Source organism: Gopherus flavomarginatus, chromosome 1 (assembly GCF_025201925.1).
Source record: "Gopherus flavomarginatus isolate rGopFla2 chromosome 1, rGopFla2.mat.asm, whole genome shotgun sequence".
Taxonomy (NCBI): Eukaryota; Metazoa; Chordata; order Testudines; family Testudinidae; genus Gopherus; species Gopherus flavomarginatus.
The window spans coordinates 104470392-104486786 of record NC_066617.1 but is presented as its reverse complement, the minus strand read 5'-3'; the positions used below and the strand labels follow the sequence as shown (position 1 = coordinate 104486786).

The 16395-nt window shown below is 39.5% G+C and overlaps 1 protein-coding gene across 3 annotated transcripts in view; it reads left to right on the top strand.

The window, feature by feature from the left end:
- Nucleotides 1-15980, top strand: part of RFX4 (regulatory factor X4) — a 139494-nt gene extending 123514 nt beyond the window's left edge. For 2 of the 3 annotated variants that reach the window (XM_050926421.1, XM_050926413.1), the window contains exons 17-18: nucleotides 831-969; nucleotides 14574-15980. In XM_050926421.1, the coding sequence (XP_050782378.1) occupies nucleotides 831-969; nucleotides 14574-14846 (412 nt within the window). In that variant the 3' untranslated portion in view covers nucleotides 14847-15980. Of the gene's footprint in view, nucleotides 1-830; nucleotides 970-3528; nucleotides 3600-14573 lie in introns of all 3 variants that reach the window. The other variant, XM_050926431.1, reaches the window with a different exon arrangement.
- Nucleotides 15981-16395: the final 415 nt, after the last annotated feature.

Sequence of the window (16395 nt, the reverse complement as noted above, 5' to 3'; positions counted from 1 at the left end):
ATAAAATGTAAATGAGCCTCATCTTCCCCCCTCCCCATCCCTATATCAGTACCACTTCTAGCTCATGTACATTTTTAAAGCCTAGTGCTTTCGAGCTAGATTAGCATCTAGCATTTACATGGCCATGCAGAGGCAGGGAGACTGTAACGAATCTCCATCCCTTCCCCTCTTGTGTGACCCACCTAAGGATTAACCAGAAACATTCAGAAAAGTGCAGGGGCTTCTCCCATCCCCATCCCCACCTGTGCTGGAACAGCTGTCCCAAAAAAAGGGATAGGGAGAGAAGGGGAGTAGGTAGAGACATGACTCTGCCCCTCTGCTCAGCTCCACAGGGAGAGTATGCTGCACCCTTTAAAGGGAAGTAGCAAATTACTCCACCAAAACTATCATAAGTGGGGAGCACCCCTGGCCCCCGTGCAAGGCTGTGGCTACATTTAATAGTTTAGCTCTCAGGGCCCAGTTCTACCGTTCTGGCTCACGCTGAATAATATTTATTGTGTGAGTAGCCCTATGACCCACCACTCGGAATAGGGGACTATGGAACACTAGTAAAGGTGACCAAACTGGACCCTTAGAAAGCACAACAAATGGCTGATTACAAATCACACAGACACATGGAGTCACTCTATTTGCTCGATGTAGAGCACATCATTCCATTAAGTGACATCTGCATATTTGAGCTGAGTTGGGGTAAATTTTCGTACAGATTGTTCTTTGGAGCAAATATATCTGGCATATAGCATTAGAAAACTACAACAGAATTAGTAGCAGGAATGCCGTTATTATTAGTACTAAATGTGTGTGTGTGGGGGGGGTTTCATGCATTTTAGGTACACAGGAAGCTACAACTATGGTAGCTATAGCAACCAGCACCCTTATCCAATGCAGAGTCAATATCCATCTCTATCACATGACACTACTATTTCTGGACCACTTCATTACTCAGCTTATCATAGAAGCTCTTCACAGGTAAGTCTGTTGTCTTACTGCCAATGCATGATTTAATGCATTAAATGAAGATTTTAAACTATCTGTAATCAGTATTCAAACTATTTTAAACAATCTTTAATACGTGATGTGTTATGCTATGCTCTAATTTTTACTCTCAGCTTTTACAGACCATAGCGGTCTAAAATTCTTTATAAACATTTTCATCCTGGCTGCAGATTCTTTTGCCAAAAGTCACTTTAATCTGTGAAGTTGTTTTTGAATACTATGATCTTAAATGCAATGGATGAGATTACAGAAAACATTTTTTTGCCAAGCACCAGTTGAAAAAATCAGTTTAAATAACTGAACATTTGCATTAGCTGTTCTGAAGTTAAACAGACTTCTTATTTGAAATAAGTGTTTTAAAACAGCGGACATAATTCATCTGATGCTATGATTGTAGTCCATTCTTTTGGAACCTTTGCCTTTGAGGTTTTTTTGTTTGTTTGTTTGTTTGTTTTGGGGGGGCTGAACTTGTGACAAATACTGCTTGAAATTCAACTCTTAAAACAGAGGCTCAGTATTTTACTGCAGTTCTGAAACTTATATTGGCATCTAATTAAATATGCTGGGTGAAATCCTGATCCCACTGACTAGGAGTTTTGCTATTAACTTCATGGAGGCAGGCTTTCATCCCATGTTTATCATAAAGTTGCTTTAAGAACTTTTGTAACTTGTAGCACAATTTGGACTCTATCTAATCAATCATGTAGTATTAAAACCAGGTCCATTTATTAAAACTGTTTGTATGAGCTCAGTAATGGCTTGAGATGATATAAAGCCTTTGTGTTGGCTGTTTCAAACATATGTATTGGGCTTTTATGCACTTCATATTTTGGATGTGTATCTGACTGAGTCAGTCATTTAACTGTAAATAAAAACTATGGGTCTCACTCACCACTGCATTACTCCAGTTTTCATTTAATTTAAATGGAGTTACATTGGCATGAAACTATAGTAGTATAGTGGTGAATCAAGCCCTGTGTCTTCTGACTCAGGTTTAGTTTCACTGATTGGGTACCGCTTGCATTTTGTTTCTGCACGCATTGTGAAGCACTTTGGAATTCTATTGCACGAAAAGCACAATCTTAGTCCACTTTCTATTCCAAGTCTCATACTGTACATTAACTACACTATTTAGTTATTTCAGTTCATAAAACTGGCTGTCAGAACCAGCATGGGATGTAGAGGTGCAGACACAGCCGTTGGCAACAAAACTAGGACGGGTCCACAAAGCAGTGAGGTTCGGGGGGTACACAGAAGCACAGTGTGGAGCACAGCTCCAGGGGGACTCTGTGTCTGGGAGCATGCAGAAAGCAGGTAGGGGCAGGATTCTGGAGGAGGCAAAATTGGGGGTGTCCATCGGTATGGATCCTCCTATCTTTCATCTATAGGGAATTTAGGGAGACACATAAGGGGCCTACTCAATCATTAGGCTGGAGCAGCTGTCATGGAGGATGCAGTATGTCCTAATGAATAGAACATTGGCCTGGGACACAGGAAACCTGGATTCTATTCCTGGCTCTGCCACTTGCCTGCTGGGTCAACTTGGGCAAATTACTTCCCCTCTCAGTGTCCCAGTTTCCCCTTCTGTAAAATGAGGATAATGATACTCTGTAAAGCACTCTGAGATATATGAATGAAAAGTGCTGCATAAGAGGTAGGTATTATTAACAGCTTGACGGTGACTTAGTGGCCTGTGTGAAGAGATTCCTCCCACAATTTCCTATGGCATTTTCCAAGCACCTGACCGAGACAATTATGCCGGTGCTGGGTAGAAACTCTAATCTTTAGTGCAACAGCTATATCTACAGTAAGAAGAATGAGGGATATATAGGCTTAGTAGTGTAAGACAAGTTTGTATGTATCCGTTTTTCACTACACTATGTATTCTTATATTCTGTAACAAACCTTTGAAATCAAAGACTTTTCACCTTTTGGAAATCAGTTTTCTATCTCACTTTTTATTAATTGCAGAAAAATATATAATAACAATTGCATGAAAAACAATCTAAATATGTGATCTAAGGCACTGGCTTAGAAATTATCTAAGCTCATGTGTCTGTATGTATAATAGAGTGTTTGACTGTTGCTTTTGTTCAGAAATTTTGTCCCTTAATCAAATTTCTTATCCTCTTGTGACAGTCTGCAATGTCAAAAATAGATAGCATAAGTTATACAAATAAAAATAGAGATAACTACATTGAGTCACACTAATTTCATGGTTAAGGCAACATATACAAATAAAAATATTAAAATCACGCAACCATTTTGAGGGAGCTTTCTTTTGCAAGTATTGTTGCTGTAGTAGACTGTTTCTTCAAGTCCAGGTTTCAAATAACTTTTCTGCCTCCTTCAGCTCTTCAACATTCTAGAACAAAATAGAACAAGCAGATGTGTCTTAACTGGTCATATTTCAGAGCAGTTACTTAAGCTTGAATGTAATATGTTCTTTCTTACGCTGCTTGTAAACTGAGATTTTTTAATGCAGAATGTAGTCATCAAAACCCTATTAATGTGTTAATTTTACATTTAAAGGAGCTATAAACTGCACCCAAAGATGCAAGAATGCTTCCAAGAGTTTTAATATGACATTGGCTGAAATCAAGGTGGTTTTGTTTTTGTTTTTTCTAAGTTTAATGGAATGCTGTAAAATCTCTGCACTGATAAGTGTTGTCGTTTTATTAATCACTCTAATGCATAACAACTTAATTATGTGTTCTGCACTGAAAAGCTAAAAGAGATATTACGAAGCCACATTTTTTTTCTAGCGGAAGCATTTGTAAGGGGAACCTGCTGCAAGGAATCATAAAGCAGAATTCATGACTTTGCAAAATCAAAACAAAATGGACCAAATTTGCAGAGCACTATGCAGACTCAATTCCACTGAAGTCAAGGGAGCTGCACCCATTTATGCCACGGGTGAAGTTGGTTCCATCAGTCTGCATGGGCTTCTCAGTCAAGTGGCATATATTTACCAGTGTTTTTCTTTTCAAAAGAAATATTTTTCCATAGTCCACATTTGGTTTAAGTAGAAAAGCATAGTTGAGCATTATTTAGCGTACTGCTTACCGTGTTTATTACAGTAGTGCCTAGGAGCCCATCAAGAACTGGGTCTCATTGCACTAGGCCCTGTACAAACATAAGAGACAGCCCCAGCCCCAAAGAGCTTACCATCTAAGTCAGTGATTCTCAACCTATTTACCATTGTGGGCAGCATATGCAGCTCTCTATGTGTTATGTGGGCCGCAGCCACAAAAAATACCTATATACTACCTGTATGGCACTGAGGATGTCACATAGGCTGCAGCTGTGTGTTGATTGGGTCGCAAGTGGCCCATAGGATGCAAGTTGAGAACCACTGGTCTAAGTGAACAAATCAAACAAAGGAGCAGGGAAAAGGGTAACATGCCAGCAGAGTGAACAGTGTGATGGCTGCAAACATCACATTAGTCCCAGGATATTTTTGTTGCTTTTGTTTTATTATGTAAATCGTTTTGATGGGCTTATGTTAGGAGGGGATTGGTTAGATTGAAAGACAAAGGAAGAGTGAGGATTGAAGCAAACAGCCAATCAATGCTCAGAGGGAAAACTGCAGAAAGCAATCTGATGACTAGAGCTGGTGGAGACTGTTATTGACAAAAAAATTTTTTGTTGGAAAATGCCAATTTGTCAAAACCAAAATAGTTTGTAGGAAAGGGACAGTTTTGACAAAACTTTGTCAGGAAGATTTCTCAGGTCCAGGATGGCGGGCGGGGAGGGGATGGGATGGAGAGCCACCCAATAGAGCCAATAGCCAAGTGGTTTGGGTACTCACCTGGGCAGGCCAGCCGACGGGGTAGGGGCAAAGGGGGCAATGGCCCAGGGGCCTGGGCCATTTAAAAGGGCTAGGGTGACCAGATGTCCTGATTTTATAGGGACAGTCCCAATTTTTGGGTCTTTTTGTTTTATAGGCTCCTATTACTCCCCACCCCCTGTCCTGATTTTTTACATTTCCTGTCTGGTTACCCTACCCCTGGCTGCCACCACTGCCGCAGTGGCGGCCGGGAGCCATGGGCCTTTTAAATCACCCGGGCAGGCCTCAGGTCTCCTAGGTGCACTCAACCGCTCCAGGCCCTGCACTTTAGGGGGGCTGGCATGATTGGCCAGTGCTATCGGTCCCGGAAGTGATAGATCAGTCCCAGAAGTGACAGCTTCATCACTTCCACCCTGAGCCCTGTGGCCCTGAATTGCTGTCAGCAGGCCTGCACCTGCGAGACATGAGTTCAAGTCCCTGATCTGCTTGATTTGGAGCAAGTTGTGTCTGTGTCTCACCTCTCTCTTTTTTTATCAAATAACTTGAGAAGGTCTTGGTTTCATCTCGATGCAGAATAGGAAACATTTCCAAAATCTTGAAAATATTCATGGGATAAGAAAACCGCTTCCCACACAGTTCTACTAATGACATCATCAGTAGCTGTGGGCTCCTGGTTGAACTGCTTTCTGCAGCTGTTGTGCTGGCTTCAGTCTCTCACTTGCTCCTATTCCCACTTAAGTCAATTCGGGTCGTTTTATTGACTTATACTGGAATTAGATTGGGTCCTTTATGCAGAATCTCTCTAAATGTATTTTAATCTTAGCCTGAATATTTTTAAAATCCATTTGCCTTCTGGCAGCATCTGCTGATAGTTCTCAGAGCAGCTGCTTCCTATTTATAATTGTGCAGATTTAGCACACCAGGTCTGGCTCACCGGCAAGAGCACGGTGCATCAATGTGAAATGATCTACTGTGTGAATTTGCCAACTACTATCTCATTTTCTAGGCAATAGTGCAGAACTGCACATGATCATATGTGGCTCCTGCAACTAGTGAACTGTGTAATGTTTATACATAAACACCTGTGTATTGCAGGTTATACTTGTAAATTACCCACCTACATAGTTTTAGCTGAACCAGATGCTGCTGGTGTTACCTCATATTTAATAGGCCATTGGCAACAATTTTGTCAAAGAACTGAGCATTTTCACTAACAATCCATGGCACAGTGATGAGATGCATATTTTATTCATAATGTCACTGCCTAGCCAATTTGTGTTGACCAAAGTCAGTTGAGTTTTGATCAAAACTTTTGGCATGAGAAATAGAATAACTTAACCCTGAGCAGACTATGGCTGAGTGTATCATTCAGTTAAAATATTCTTCCACTTTCTTTCTAGACACCCATCTTCTCTCTTCTCAAACTCCAGAAACTGTTTGCCACTTCACAGGACACTGAGTAATTTAGGCCCCAACATTTTTTTTGTTTTGTAAAACACCAAGTACTTTCACAATACCTTAATATGAAGAGCTGTGTTTTCATGAACATGAAGCCATATTTGTTTTTAATATTTTAACATTTCTAGTAACTGAACATAAGACTCAATACGTTCATCTCCAAGTCAGACATTTATTTATTGATTTAAACTTTCCGATGTGATGTGGAAACCCAAACACAATAGCATTGCATTAATGTGCAAGAACTAGGAAGTGACTCTGACTGGAGACAGAATGCACAACTCACCTCTCTAGTTTCACTGTCCTAAGAAAATGTCATGTAAATATAATGACAATCCTCTTGAACCTGGGACCGCCAGAGCCAAGAGCATAAGCCTCTATAGATGGAGGTAGAGGACTGAGGCCCTGATGCATAAAAAGCACTTATGCAACTGCTTAAGACCATTCCCATTTAGGACAGCACTTAAGCATGTGTTTAAGTGTTGTACTGAATAGCAATATGTTCCAGAATTGGGCCTTCTTCTCATAGTTAGAAGCTGAAGCAAAGTCATATGTTCTATTGATCTTCATGGATTAGGCAGAGAGGGAAAACAACACACATTGAATAGTGGATTACACAAACATTGCCATGCCAGCACTCAGAACGTGAGACAGACCATGAAAAATGTGTCCCATGAGTTTCAGGACGAGTGGTAATGCTAGGCTTTGATCTCCATGTCGTGTTGATAGTGACAGCAATTTGGGGCAGTACATGTTTTGTTCAGTGCACAGTGATGACTGGAGCTCTACAAATGTGGTATTTATTGATGTTATCTGTTTAAGGCCACAATTCCTTTTGGAACTCCAGTATGGCAGTAGTTTAGTTTATTGCATGAATTTAATGTGGGCAGCAAAGTGCCTGGAGGTCTACTAATGAAACAGGATTATAACCCACATGTCTGTGGGTATATGTGACTGGACACATCTTCTGCACGTGTGCATGTTTATCTGTGTACCCTCTCATAAATAACCGCTTCGCTCCTGCTAATGTTCACTGTGGTGTGGGATATACTTGTAGCCCTGGTAACTCTAATACTACTAAAAGCAGCAAAGAATCCTGTGGCACCTTGTAGACTAACAGACGTTTTGGAGCATGCGCTTTCGCGCATGCATCTGACGAAGTGGGTATTCACCAACAAAAGCTCATGCTCCAAAACGTCTGTTAGTCTATAAGGTGCCACAGGATTCTTTGCTGCTTTTACAGATCCAGACTAACACGGCTACCCCTCTGATACTTGACTCTAATACTACTGTGCTCCCTATGTGAAATTCGGGGTTGCACTTCTAAGAAGTACAGCACAGAACTCTCATGCTGGAGTTGACGACAGAGGCTGTGGTTGCTTTAAGCCATGTTTGCACTTTACTGACATTGGGGTGTTCTGGGGATTCGAGAGGCCCCCAACATAACTTAGTCCTGAAGTCTTGTCTAAGATACAGTAGCTTTTCAGGGCTGCCCTATGGGCCGCAGCAATGTATGAGTAGCCCTGCCTCTAACATTCCCCTCACAACCACTGACATGTCCCTAGGCCAGGTTTGGGTGGGTGGGTGGGGGAGGCCATGGAAGACAGTCTTACTCCTCTCTATTTGCGGTGCTTGCACCAGGTGAGTTCTCCTCCACCTGGAACTAGTGTTTTTAGAGCCCCTTTACACCACTCTAGCCCTTTTTGTCTGCCTTAATGGGGCTGGAGAAGGGGTGAGAACCTCACCCCATGTGTACTATATCATTACACAATAGCCTTCCCTTTTTCATATGTCCTCATCTCCCAATAACCACTTTATAATCCTGGAAACTGTAACACCCATTAGAATCAGCCAGTTTCCTTATAGTTAGTAATGACATTAAGAATAAGTAAGGACCAATATGTCCAAATCCCATTTAAGAAACTTGAATTATTGTTCTGGAAGATAAAATTTTGTAACTGTCCATCGAACTGTTATGTACTCAATTGAAATAATCACATACTTCTATTGGAAAGCAGAAAACGACATTTAAAAAAATAAACATCGGTAAAATTTTCAAAGTCCCTAAGTCTCATTTTCAAAATGCTTAAATCACTTACTCTACATCTGTGATGGGCCAAGACACACCAAACCTAGCTTTGTACAGAAAAGAGTCAAATTAAAGGTTAGAAAGAAACAACCGATACATAAATAGCTTTTATTATTAAATTTGTGAAATTTTACTGTACAACTTTCCACAAAGTTCATTTGTAACCAGTTCTTTAATACAGATATAACTTTTGAGTAGGTGCTTGTGAATCCTAAAGATAATGTATATAATAATGACTTCCAGTGCTGTTCAAAAGTGTGAGCTAATGCAGTATAAAGTTAGAGCTGCATTCATAAGGAAAATATTTTGTTATTTGGACAGAGACACCTTTCACCTCCTTGCATAATCAACCGGCTTGCTAAAGGGTAAGGATAAAGAGATTATTCTTTAGCCTTGTTCTGAAGGAACTCACACTCCATTGGTGGGAGAAGACACTTAACATAGTATTTTTCTAAAATAATGCTAAAAGAAATTGAGTTAATTTAAAATTTTTGGGGAAAGGCTTTAACAATAATCAGCTTAAAGTCATCCAAATTTAAAGAGGTTAGTGTTTCTTGTCTAGTTTAAACAGCAGTGGTAGCAGCAAGTGCGAGCTGACCCAGAAAATAGTAATTTCCTGTCAAGAGCCCTCCAACAAATGTCGCCTTTATATCTGGCAAAGATCACTAGGCCCCAGTGTTTTGAGTTCAGCATGCTTAAGCACTCTTCATTAAACCGGATGTAAAGTGTGAGAGGTGATTCAGGCAGCCTGGGCAGGCATCCGCGCAGATGGCTATGCTTTGGACACTCCAACAAGGCTGAATAGATGCTTCATTGGTTGAGTTAATAGTCAGGCAGGGGCCAATGGGTACTTTAAAAATATTGTCTTTCAATGGTCTCTTCACTGTAGGGAAAAAGAAGTCACTGACTCATTTGCAATTAGCTGACCTACCATTACAAAACTTTCCATGTTGGATTCAGTCATAACAGAAATTATTGTAAAATAGGAGATATTTGGAGTCCATATTATTTTCAGGCAATTATTCTTTTTATATTCATGACACATTCATAAACACAGCTGCATCTGAGGTATTTGACTAAACAGAAAAGCAGCACACTGTATCCTGTCCCCTTATACTCAGTCATTAGCCCTTGCTCTCGGGTAAGCCTCACTGTGGCATGTTAACTGAAATTGGGAAGGCAGATTAGCTCTCCCTTTCAATGCATTATGGAGTTTGCTCCATAGGCCAAAGCTTAAATGCAAAAATGGCATCTTTTTTATATATTCATCTACTCTACCTGCCAAGTGAACTGCATTGTGTGACTCCCTCATATAATAATGACATGGCATAACCTGGAGAACCTGTGAGGAGTCCCTAGAGACCATTTGGTTTCCCTTGTTGAAATTTTAGAAGCCTTCTGTACATCACAGAGAGAGCTTCTCCTGGAGTGTGTGAGGGCCTCATTCTCAGATCATGCAAGGAGGTCAAGCCCTGGCTTTGAATCCCAGCCTTTGCCTCACAGCTTCAAGTAGGAAATTGTAGCATGTCGGGATAGCAGAATGTTCTAGTCTGACTAGCAAGAGGGAAAGTTGTTTAGAACATCAGGAAGAAAAGATTTTTTTAAGCTGGAACACTGGCTCCAAGAGTAATGAAACTCCAAGTTAACATTAAATCCTAATGTGAATTAAGAAATAAATCAATCACAATGTTTATAAGACAAAATCTTGATTAGGCCAATATAATATTTTCCCAGTTTATCTCCAGTTCAGACCAAGCTTCACTCTGTGGGCCTCTAGAGAGTAAAAATTTTTCATTTAAATTATCCCTGAAGCTTTACCATTTTCCAAATGGTTCATCCTTACTCTTGCACCTGGTAACATAGGACAATTTGTGAACATTGCTCCTCAGGGGCTTCTGAGGCTAGGAAGAACAGCTCACAGCTTTGTCCACTATAGAGTGGGACATTGCGATTGATTTAATTACCTCCTCTGAACAGCCCTAGCCAACAGGTTAAATCGGACACTAGGCTACAGATAAGATCCTTTGTTTTAAATTTTTACTGATTTTTACTGAAAAATTCCCAGGCTTTACAAAAGCTATTGTTCTGTTTTTACTATTTTCACTCAAATTTTGGACCACACAAGTACATGACAATACTGATTGTTATATTACATTAGGTAGATGTGTTTATTTTAATAATATATTAGTCTGGGGTGAATGAGAAGCTGTCTGTTAACGTAAGGCAATGCAGTGGAAGACACACATATATGCATGCACGTGCATATGGGTATATACTGTTAATGTACAGTTCATCAAATAAACGACAGCATTAAGCTGTTTCACTTTCAATACTCTGACTTTTCTCTATTTCTTGCTTTTTTCTAGCCTCCCATCCCCCAATAATAATCTCAATATTTACCCAGAAAACTGTGAAGTTAATCTTTTGCGCTGATTTTTCCCCATTTTTAAATTTTTGTAATAAACACTGACATTCCTGGGAAATTTTAAACAAAATAGAAACTGAAAACGAAAGGCCTTAGTTACAAAGTATTGTTTGACTGTACTCTATGGCAGCACATTTGTACAGCTGGATGTATGGCAGAGGTGGTCTATATTTCCTAGCATCCCCACATGATTGACTGACTTAATTTCAGAGGGATTTTACCTTCCCACTTCAAATATTGCCTTTGTGGTCCAAGAAGACTTAGTTCTTGAGCATATTAATGAGAAGGCTTTTCCACTGAGCTATTTACCTGACACTTTAAAGATATGAAAATTTGTTAAACTTTACCTGGAACTACTTAGATTTTACTTAAATATTTATAATTGCTTTGACAGATTGCTCTAAAATCTCTAACCTTCACCAACCAGATTAGCTACCCAATTCAAGTAGACTGCCACGGTCCTAAATTCTAAGCCTCATTCAGAGACTGACTCCCTCTGTGGCCTTATGTCCCTTAATGTAAAATTTCAAGACTTGATTTTCATTGGTGTTAAGCGCCTGCAGTTCTCATTGTCTTCAGTGAAAGCTCTAGGTACTCAGCATTTCTGAAAATCAAGGCCTTTAGAGTGAAATAACAGCCCCATTGAAGTCAATGGCAAAGCATCACCAAGTTTTCCTGTCAAACATTGTACAGGAAAGTATAATATGCTACATGTGTGGAGATGAGAGCCATGCGATAAAGTGACATGCCGTGTGTTAAATGAATGCATCATGCATCTTTGACCTCTTCACTTGCCCTCTGTTAACTAATCCATCTTCCCGGGATTTAGCTTCAAACTGCTGCCATAAAAAGCATCTTACAAAAGAAAAGCTTCCCTCTTTTCCTCCTAATGTACCCCTACTCAAAATTATTACACATATCACTACATGGACCATGACTTGTTTGCTGCCTCCCAGCTATAGAAGGCAAACTTCCCTTCTGTCCTGCCTTCAGCCTGTCTTCTCGTTAGCAGGAGGCAGCTATCATCCTCTGTTCTCCTGTTTCCAGCTGTCCCTTTAGACAGCCAGAGTGTAAAAGATTCTTTTTCATAACTCACCATCCCACCTCTTTGTAGAAGCTCTCCAGTTAGCAGAGCTAGTCAGGAATTTTCCATTTGAATGATTTGCTCACAGAAAAAGCCCTTTTTGCAAAATCAAATTGTTTTGTGGGAAAACTTCCATTTTGCTAAAGAAAATTATTTTTCTGGTAGGGAAAATTGAACTCTCCAGCTGCCTGCCTGCAGAAAATAAAATGGATAAGAGTCTTCCAGGTGGGCAGCCAGCAAGTTGAAAAATTCCATTTCAGTTCTCCCCAAGTGGAATTTCCCGTTTGTGAAAAATTTTCAAATTGGGATAATTTTTTTTAAAAATGTGATATTTTTCACAGAAAGGGATTTCTGGATTTACCAGTTAGTTCCCTTCTAGGTGGACAGACCTTGGCTCCTCTCTGCAGAGGCTGGGAAACAGGCTTGTAAACATTTAAAGGGGACAGACCGCTTTTTTCTAAAGGTCCTTTTATCTTTCCTCTCGGGAATGCAGTAGAATGAACAGGAAGCATGACATTTTAAGACCTGCTGTTTATTGGATAATAAGTTTCTTGTTTTGAATTGTGACAAATTTGGGTTATTTTTCTGCTTGCGGACTATCTTGCAACAGTTATTGTTTTCTTGAATGTATTTGATGTTTGAATTTAATGATCTGTTTGCGAACCATTTCTTCTTCTGTGGATTAATTGCAAACATTAGTATTTAATACTCAACTTTGAAATATAAACTCTGTTGATGTGATAGATTAAATGTCACATGGTTTAGTTTGTCCCCTGATTGAATAGGCAGACAAGCACTTCTGGTGCAAGTATTCACATGTGCAAATTTACGCTCTAATCCTGCTATCTGATCCCTGTGGGATGACCCTGCCCCTATGCAGAGCCCCATTGACTTCAGTTGGACTCCATATGGGCATAAGGGTCCACTCATATGGATCAGTTTGCAGGATCAGGACCTTTTAAATTCAGTTTCAGAAAATATTAGTGCATGCAACTTTAAAATGCACTTTACCTGAATGTATGTGTGAATAAAACTTGAACACTTTGAATGTTCACTAAGAGTCTCTTATAGAGAGTTGCTATGGTTTTGGCTGTCACTGCTGAGTAATGGCATAGCATTCAAGAGAAGAAAATGCTCTGGTCAAGGCTGAGAAACCTCTCATCTCCCTGTGTAACTTCCTATTATTTTTCCTCTCTCTTTATCTCAAGACTTCAATTATCACTGTCCATTCTTCTGCTGCCTACCCTGGTATGTCTATTCCCATATTCTTTTGTATTTAGCACCAGCTCTTATCCATAATACCCTTGCTCTTCCTTCGCTTATTTTCCCCAGTATTGCTTTACATTAAAACAACTAAATTTCCCCTCTTCCAAGGCCTCCAGTCCCTTATGCTGACCTCTATCACAAAGCAAGTTCATCCACTTTCTGCTTGGTCTTCATCTTCCTCACCAACCTATGCTGCTGCCTTAGGAGTCTGCCCCTCTGCTAGTCCTTCTCTGCACTATCCCTATCTCTGTCAAGACAATGCATGTGGGACTAAACCACCACCTGACTCCCTCCAGAACATCAGATCTGTTACTATGCAATCTTTACCTTCTTCTGGATGATGACTTTGAGATCCCTCAGGTGGCTTAGATCTGATCATTAAACTATAGTTTCTCTCCACTCAGTGAGTCTATTCCTCATTTACAATAGAAAAACTCCTTGCCTCTAAATATGGAGGGGAGTTGGCTATCATTGCCAATCCTGCATTTAAATTTTTCCTTCTTTCCAGCAATACCTACTCATCTTCCAGATAGTTTTCCCCATCTTTTATCACCATACAACCCACAACTCTCCATAATCTGTAGGCTATTTTGTAATAATAATACTTATGCTCCCTTTCCTCCAGGAAGTAGTACCATATTCTCTCATTTTCTATCCCCTTAATTGGCTTTCTCTTCATCTCTGAAACTAATTAATTACAATTTCCCTTATTCTCTTCTCTTTAAAATTCACAATGGCCTCCCACAAGTGGTACTATCATCTCTCTCTGTCTTTCTGTCCACCTGCTGCCCACCTACTTGCTCCACTCCTCCAATCATGAGTTCCTTTCTGTCCCCACCACATGATTCACCACCATTTTGTATTCCTCTTCCACTCTCGTGCCCAATCTGTCAACTGTTGTTATACATCTACCAGAACCAGGTTGGGGACAGACTTTTATTTATAATTTCCCATTATGAAAGTTACTGAACTCTTCAAACAGCTCCACCTCAGCCTTGGTATAATCAAAACATGCATTGCTGGGCAATCTGTTCCTCATTCTCTTCCATCTAAGCTCCTCCATCTAATCACTTCCTGTCTTTGAGCCTGATCTCCAATGCCCTGCACCTAGTGTAGTTAAATCAGAAGGGTAGAGTATAACAGTCACTTTGCCCTGCTGTAATTGACCACACACGGTATAGGGCAATGAAGAATTAGGCCCTTTAAAGTCTGATGTTTCAACATTTGTTTTTCTTTAGCTCTCAGTTAACAGTCTGTAGAACATCTCATGTGGCACACTGTAAATGTTATATAAAAAAAAGAAAATGTATTGCTAAGAATATTTACCATTATGAATTTACTGAAGAGCTTTATAGCTCCTTAAGAATAGTTCTTATTACGAAGGCAACGTGTATGGCATTGCCTGTTCTAACTTTTTTTTTAATGTGTGTATTTAACATTTTAAAAATGTGTTTTTATTTCTAAGTACCCTTTTAACAGCCCAACATCCAGGATGGAGCCCTGTTTGATGAGCAGTACCCCAAGACTGCATCCAGCCCCTGTAACTCCTCGCTGGCCGGAAGTCCCATCAGCAAACACATGCTACACAAGTCCATCCATGCACTCCACAAGATATGGAAACTCTAGTGACATGTACACGCCCTTGACAACACGCAGGAATTCTGAATATGAGCACATGCAACACTTTCCCGGCTTTGCCTACATCAATGGAGAAGCCACCACAGGATGGGCTAAGTGAAAATGTCTGGTATGGCATGAGCCCCTATATTTAATAAAGACAGAAAAACTTTATATCTGGCTATTACATGGGACTTTATCTGAACATTCGTCAACGAACTTGAAGATAGAATCGATCCTGGACAGATAATTTTAGTTCATAATCTGGACATACTGCAGACCAGTGTGACGGAGTGTTCCTGTAACAAGATTTAAAACTGTTACTATAGAGCATTGTATTGGCCAAGCTGTGCCTTTTTTTTCTTCTGTCGTGTGGTCTGGCCCTGTTATGATGTCAGTTTCACTGAGCCATCCCCCCCCAACCTTGACAAATGTTAATTAGTCTTTAAGGAAAGATGTTATAGATAAATCTATTTATAATTTGAGATAAAGACAAAAAGTTGACCATAACAGAGCTCTGGCACCTCTACTGGGTTCTTTAGAGACATTCTGTCAAGTCATTACTTGTTGTCATAAATTCCTTTTTTAGGCTCCTTAAATGGTATATGTTGTTATAGGCTTCAGTTTACACATAATTTTGTATATTGATGCACCTTTCCGTTGATCAGATAAGTGTTATCCTTACAAAAGAAAGACATGTAGCGTTGAATGATACACTGCCTTACGTTGACTGTGGTTCTTATTATATATGTATTTGTATTAAGTTTGCACAATCTAGTTAAATGCAACAGCTCTGGTCAGTTACATCAAGGTTAAGAAGGGATTTTGAAACTGGTAAGGTGTTGGATTCAGAGCCACATATGTTAAATACGATAATACTAAGCAATTATGTAAAAGTGACAATACAAAACAAATGATTCATTTCATTACCTATCGACAGGTATGAAAACCGCTCTTCTGATTCCTTCACAAGATGATAACTCAATATGTGTCTACAAAAAAATAACAATTCAAAGCTGTGCCTTTGAACTTATTCTGTAATGTGTATGTGTGGGAAAATGTATTGTATTTTTGGGAGAATTTTTAGTAGACATTTTCTGTCAGATTTGTAGGTATTTGTGAGTTTTTGTTAGAATTTATTAACATAGGTTTTTCTTCTGTATTATAAAATGCACCAAGCAATTATGGTGGACCTATTACCCTATGGGTAAGAAATAAATAAATGGAAATATGACATCGGGCATTTTAGTAATTATGTAAACACCCAGTAATTATGTAAATTTGATAACACCCAGTGTGATGATAACCATGTTTATGGTTAAAATGGAAATAAATATTATTTGTACAGTTGTGCAAAATATATGAAGGATTTTCACACTCAGATAAAAAAGTTTTTGAAACTAAATATATTTTATTTTAATTTATTTGTACACAGTGACCTTCACAGGCTGTCAACTCTTTAAACAAATCTTAAATGTGATGGAGTATGCCCTTATCCAGCAAAGCACTTAAGAATGTGTGAAACTTTAAGCTCCTAAATAGTCTTATTGTCTTAAATGAGATGGCTGGGTTACTTAAAGTTACAAATGTGCTTAATGCATTGCTAGATTGGAGCCATATACAAGCCAAAATCTAGTGACATTGTTCACTCAAGTAATCACATTGATGGA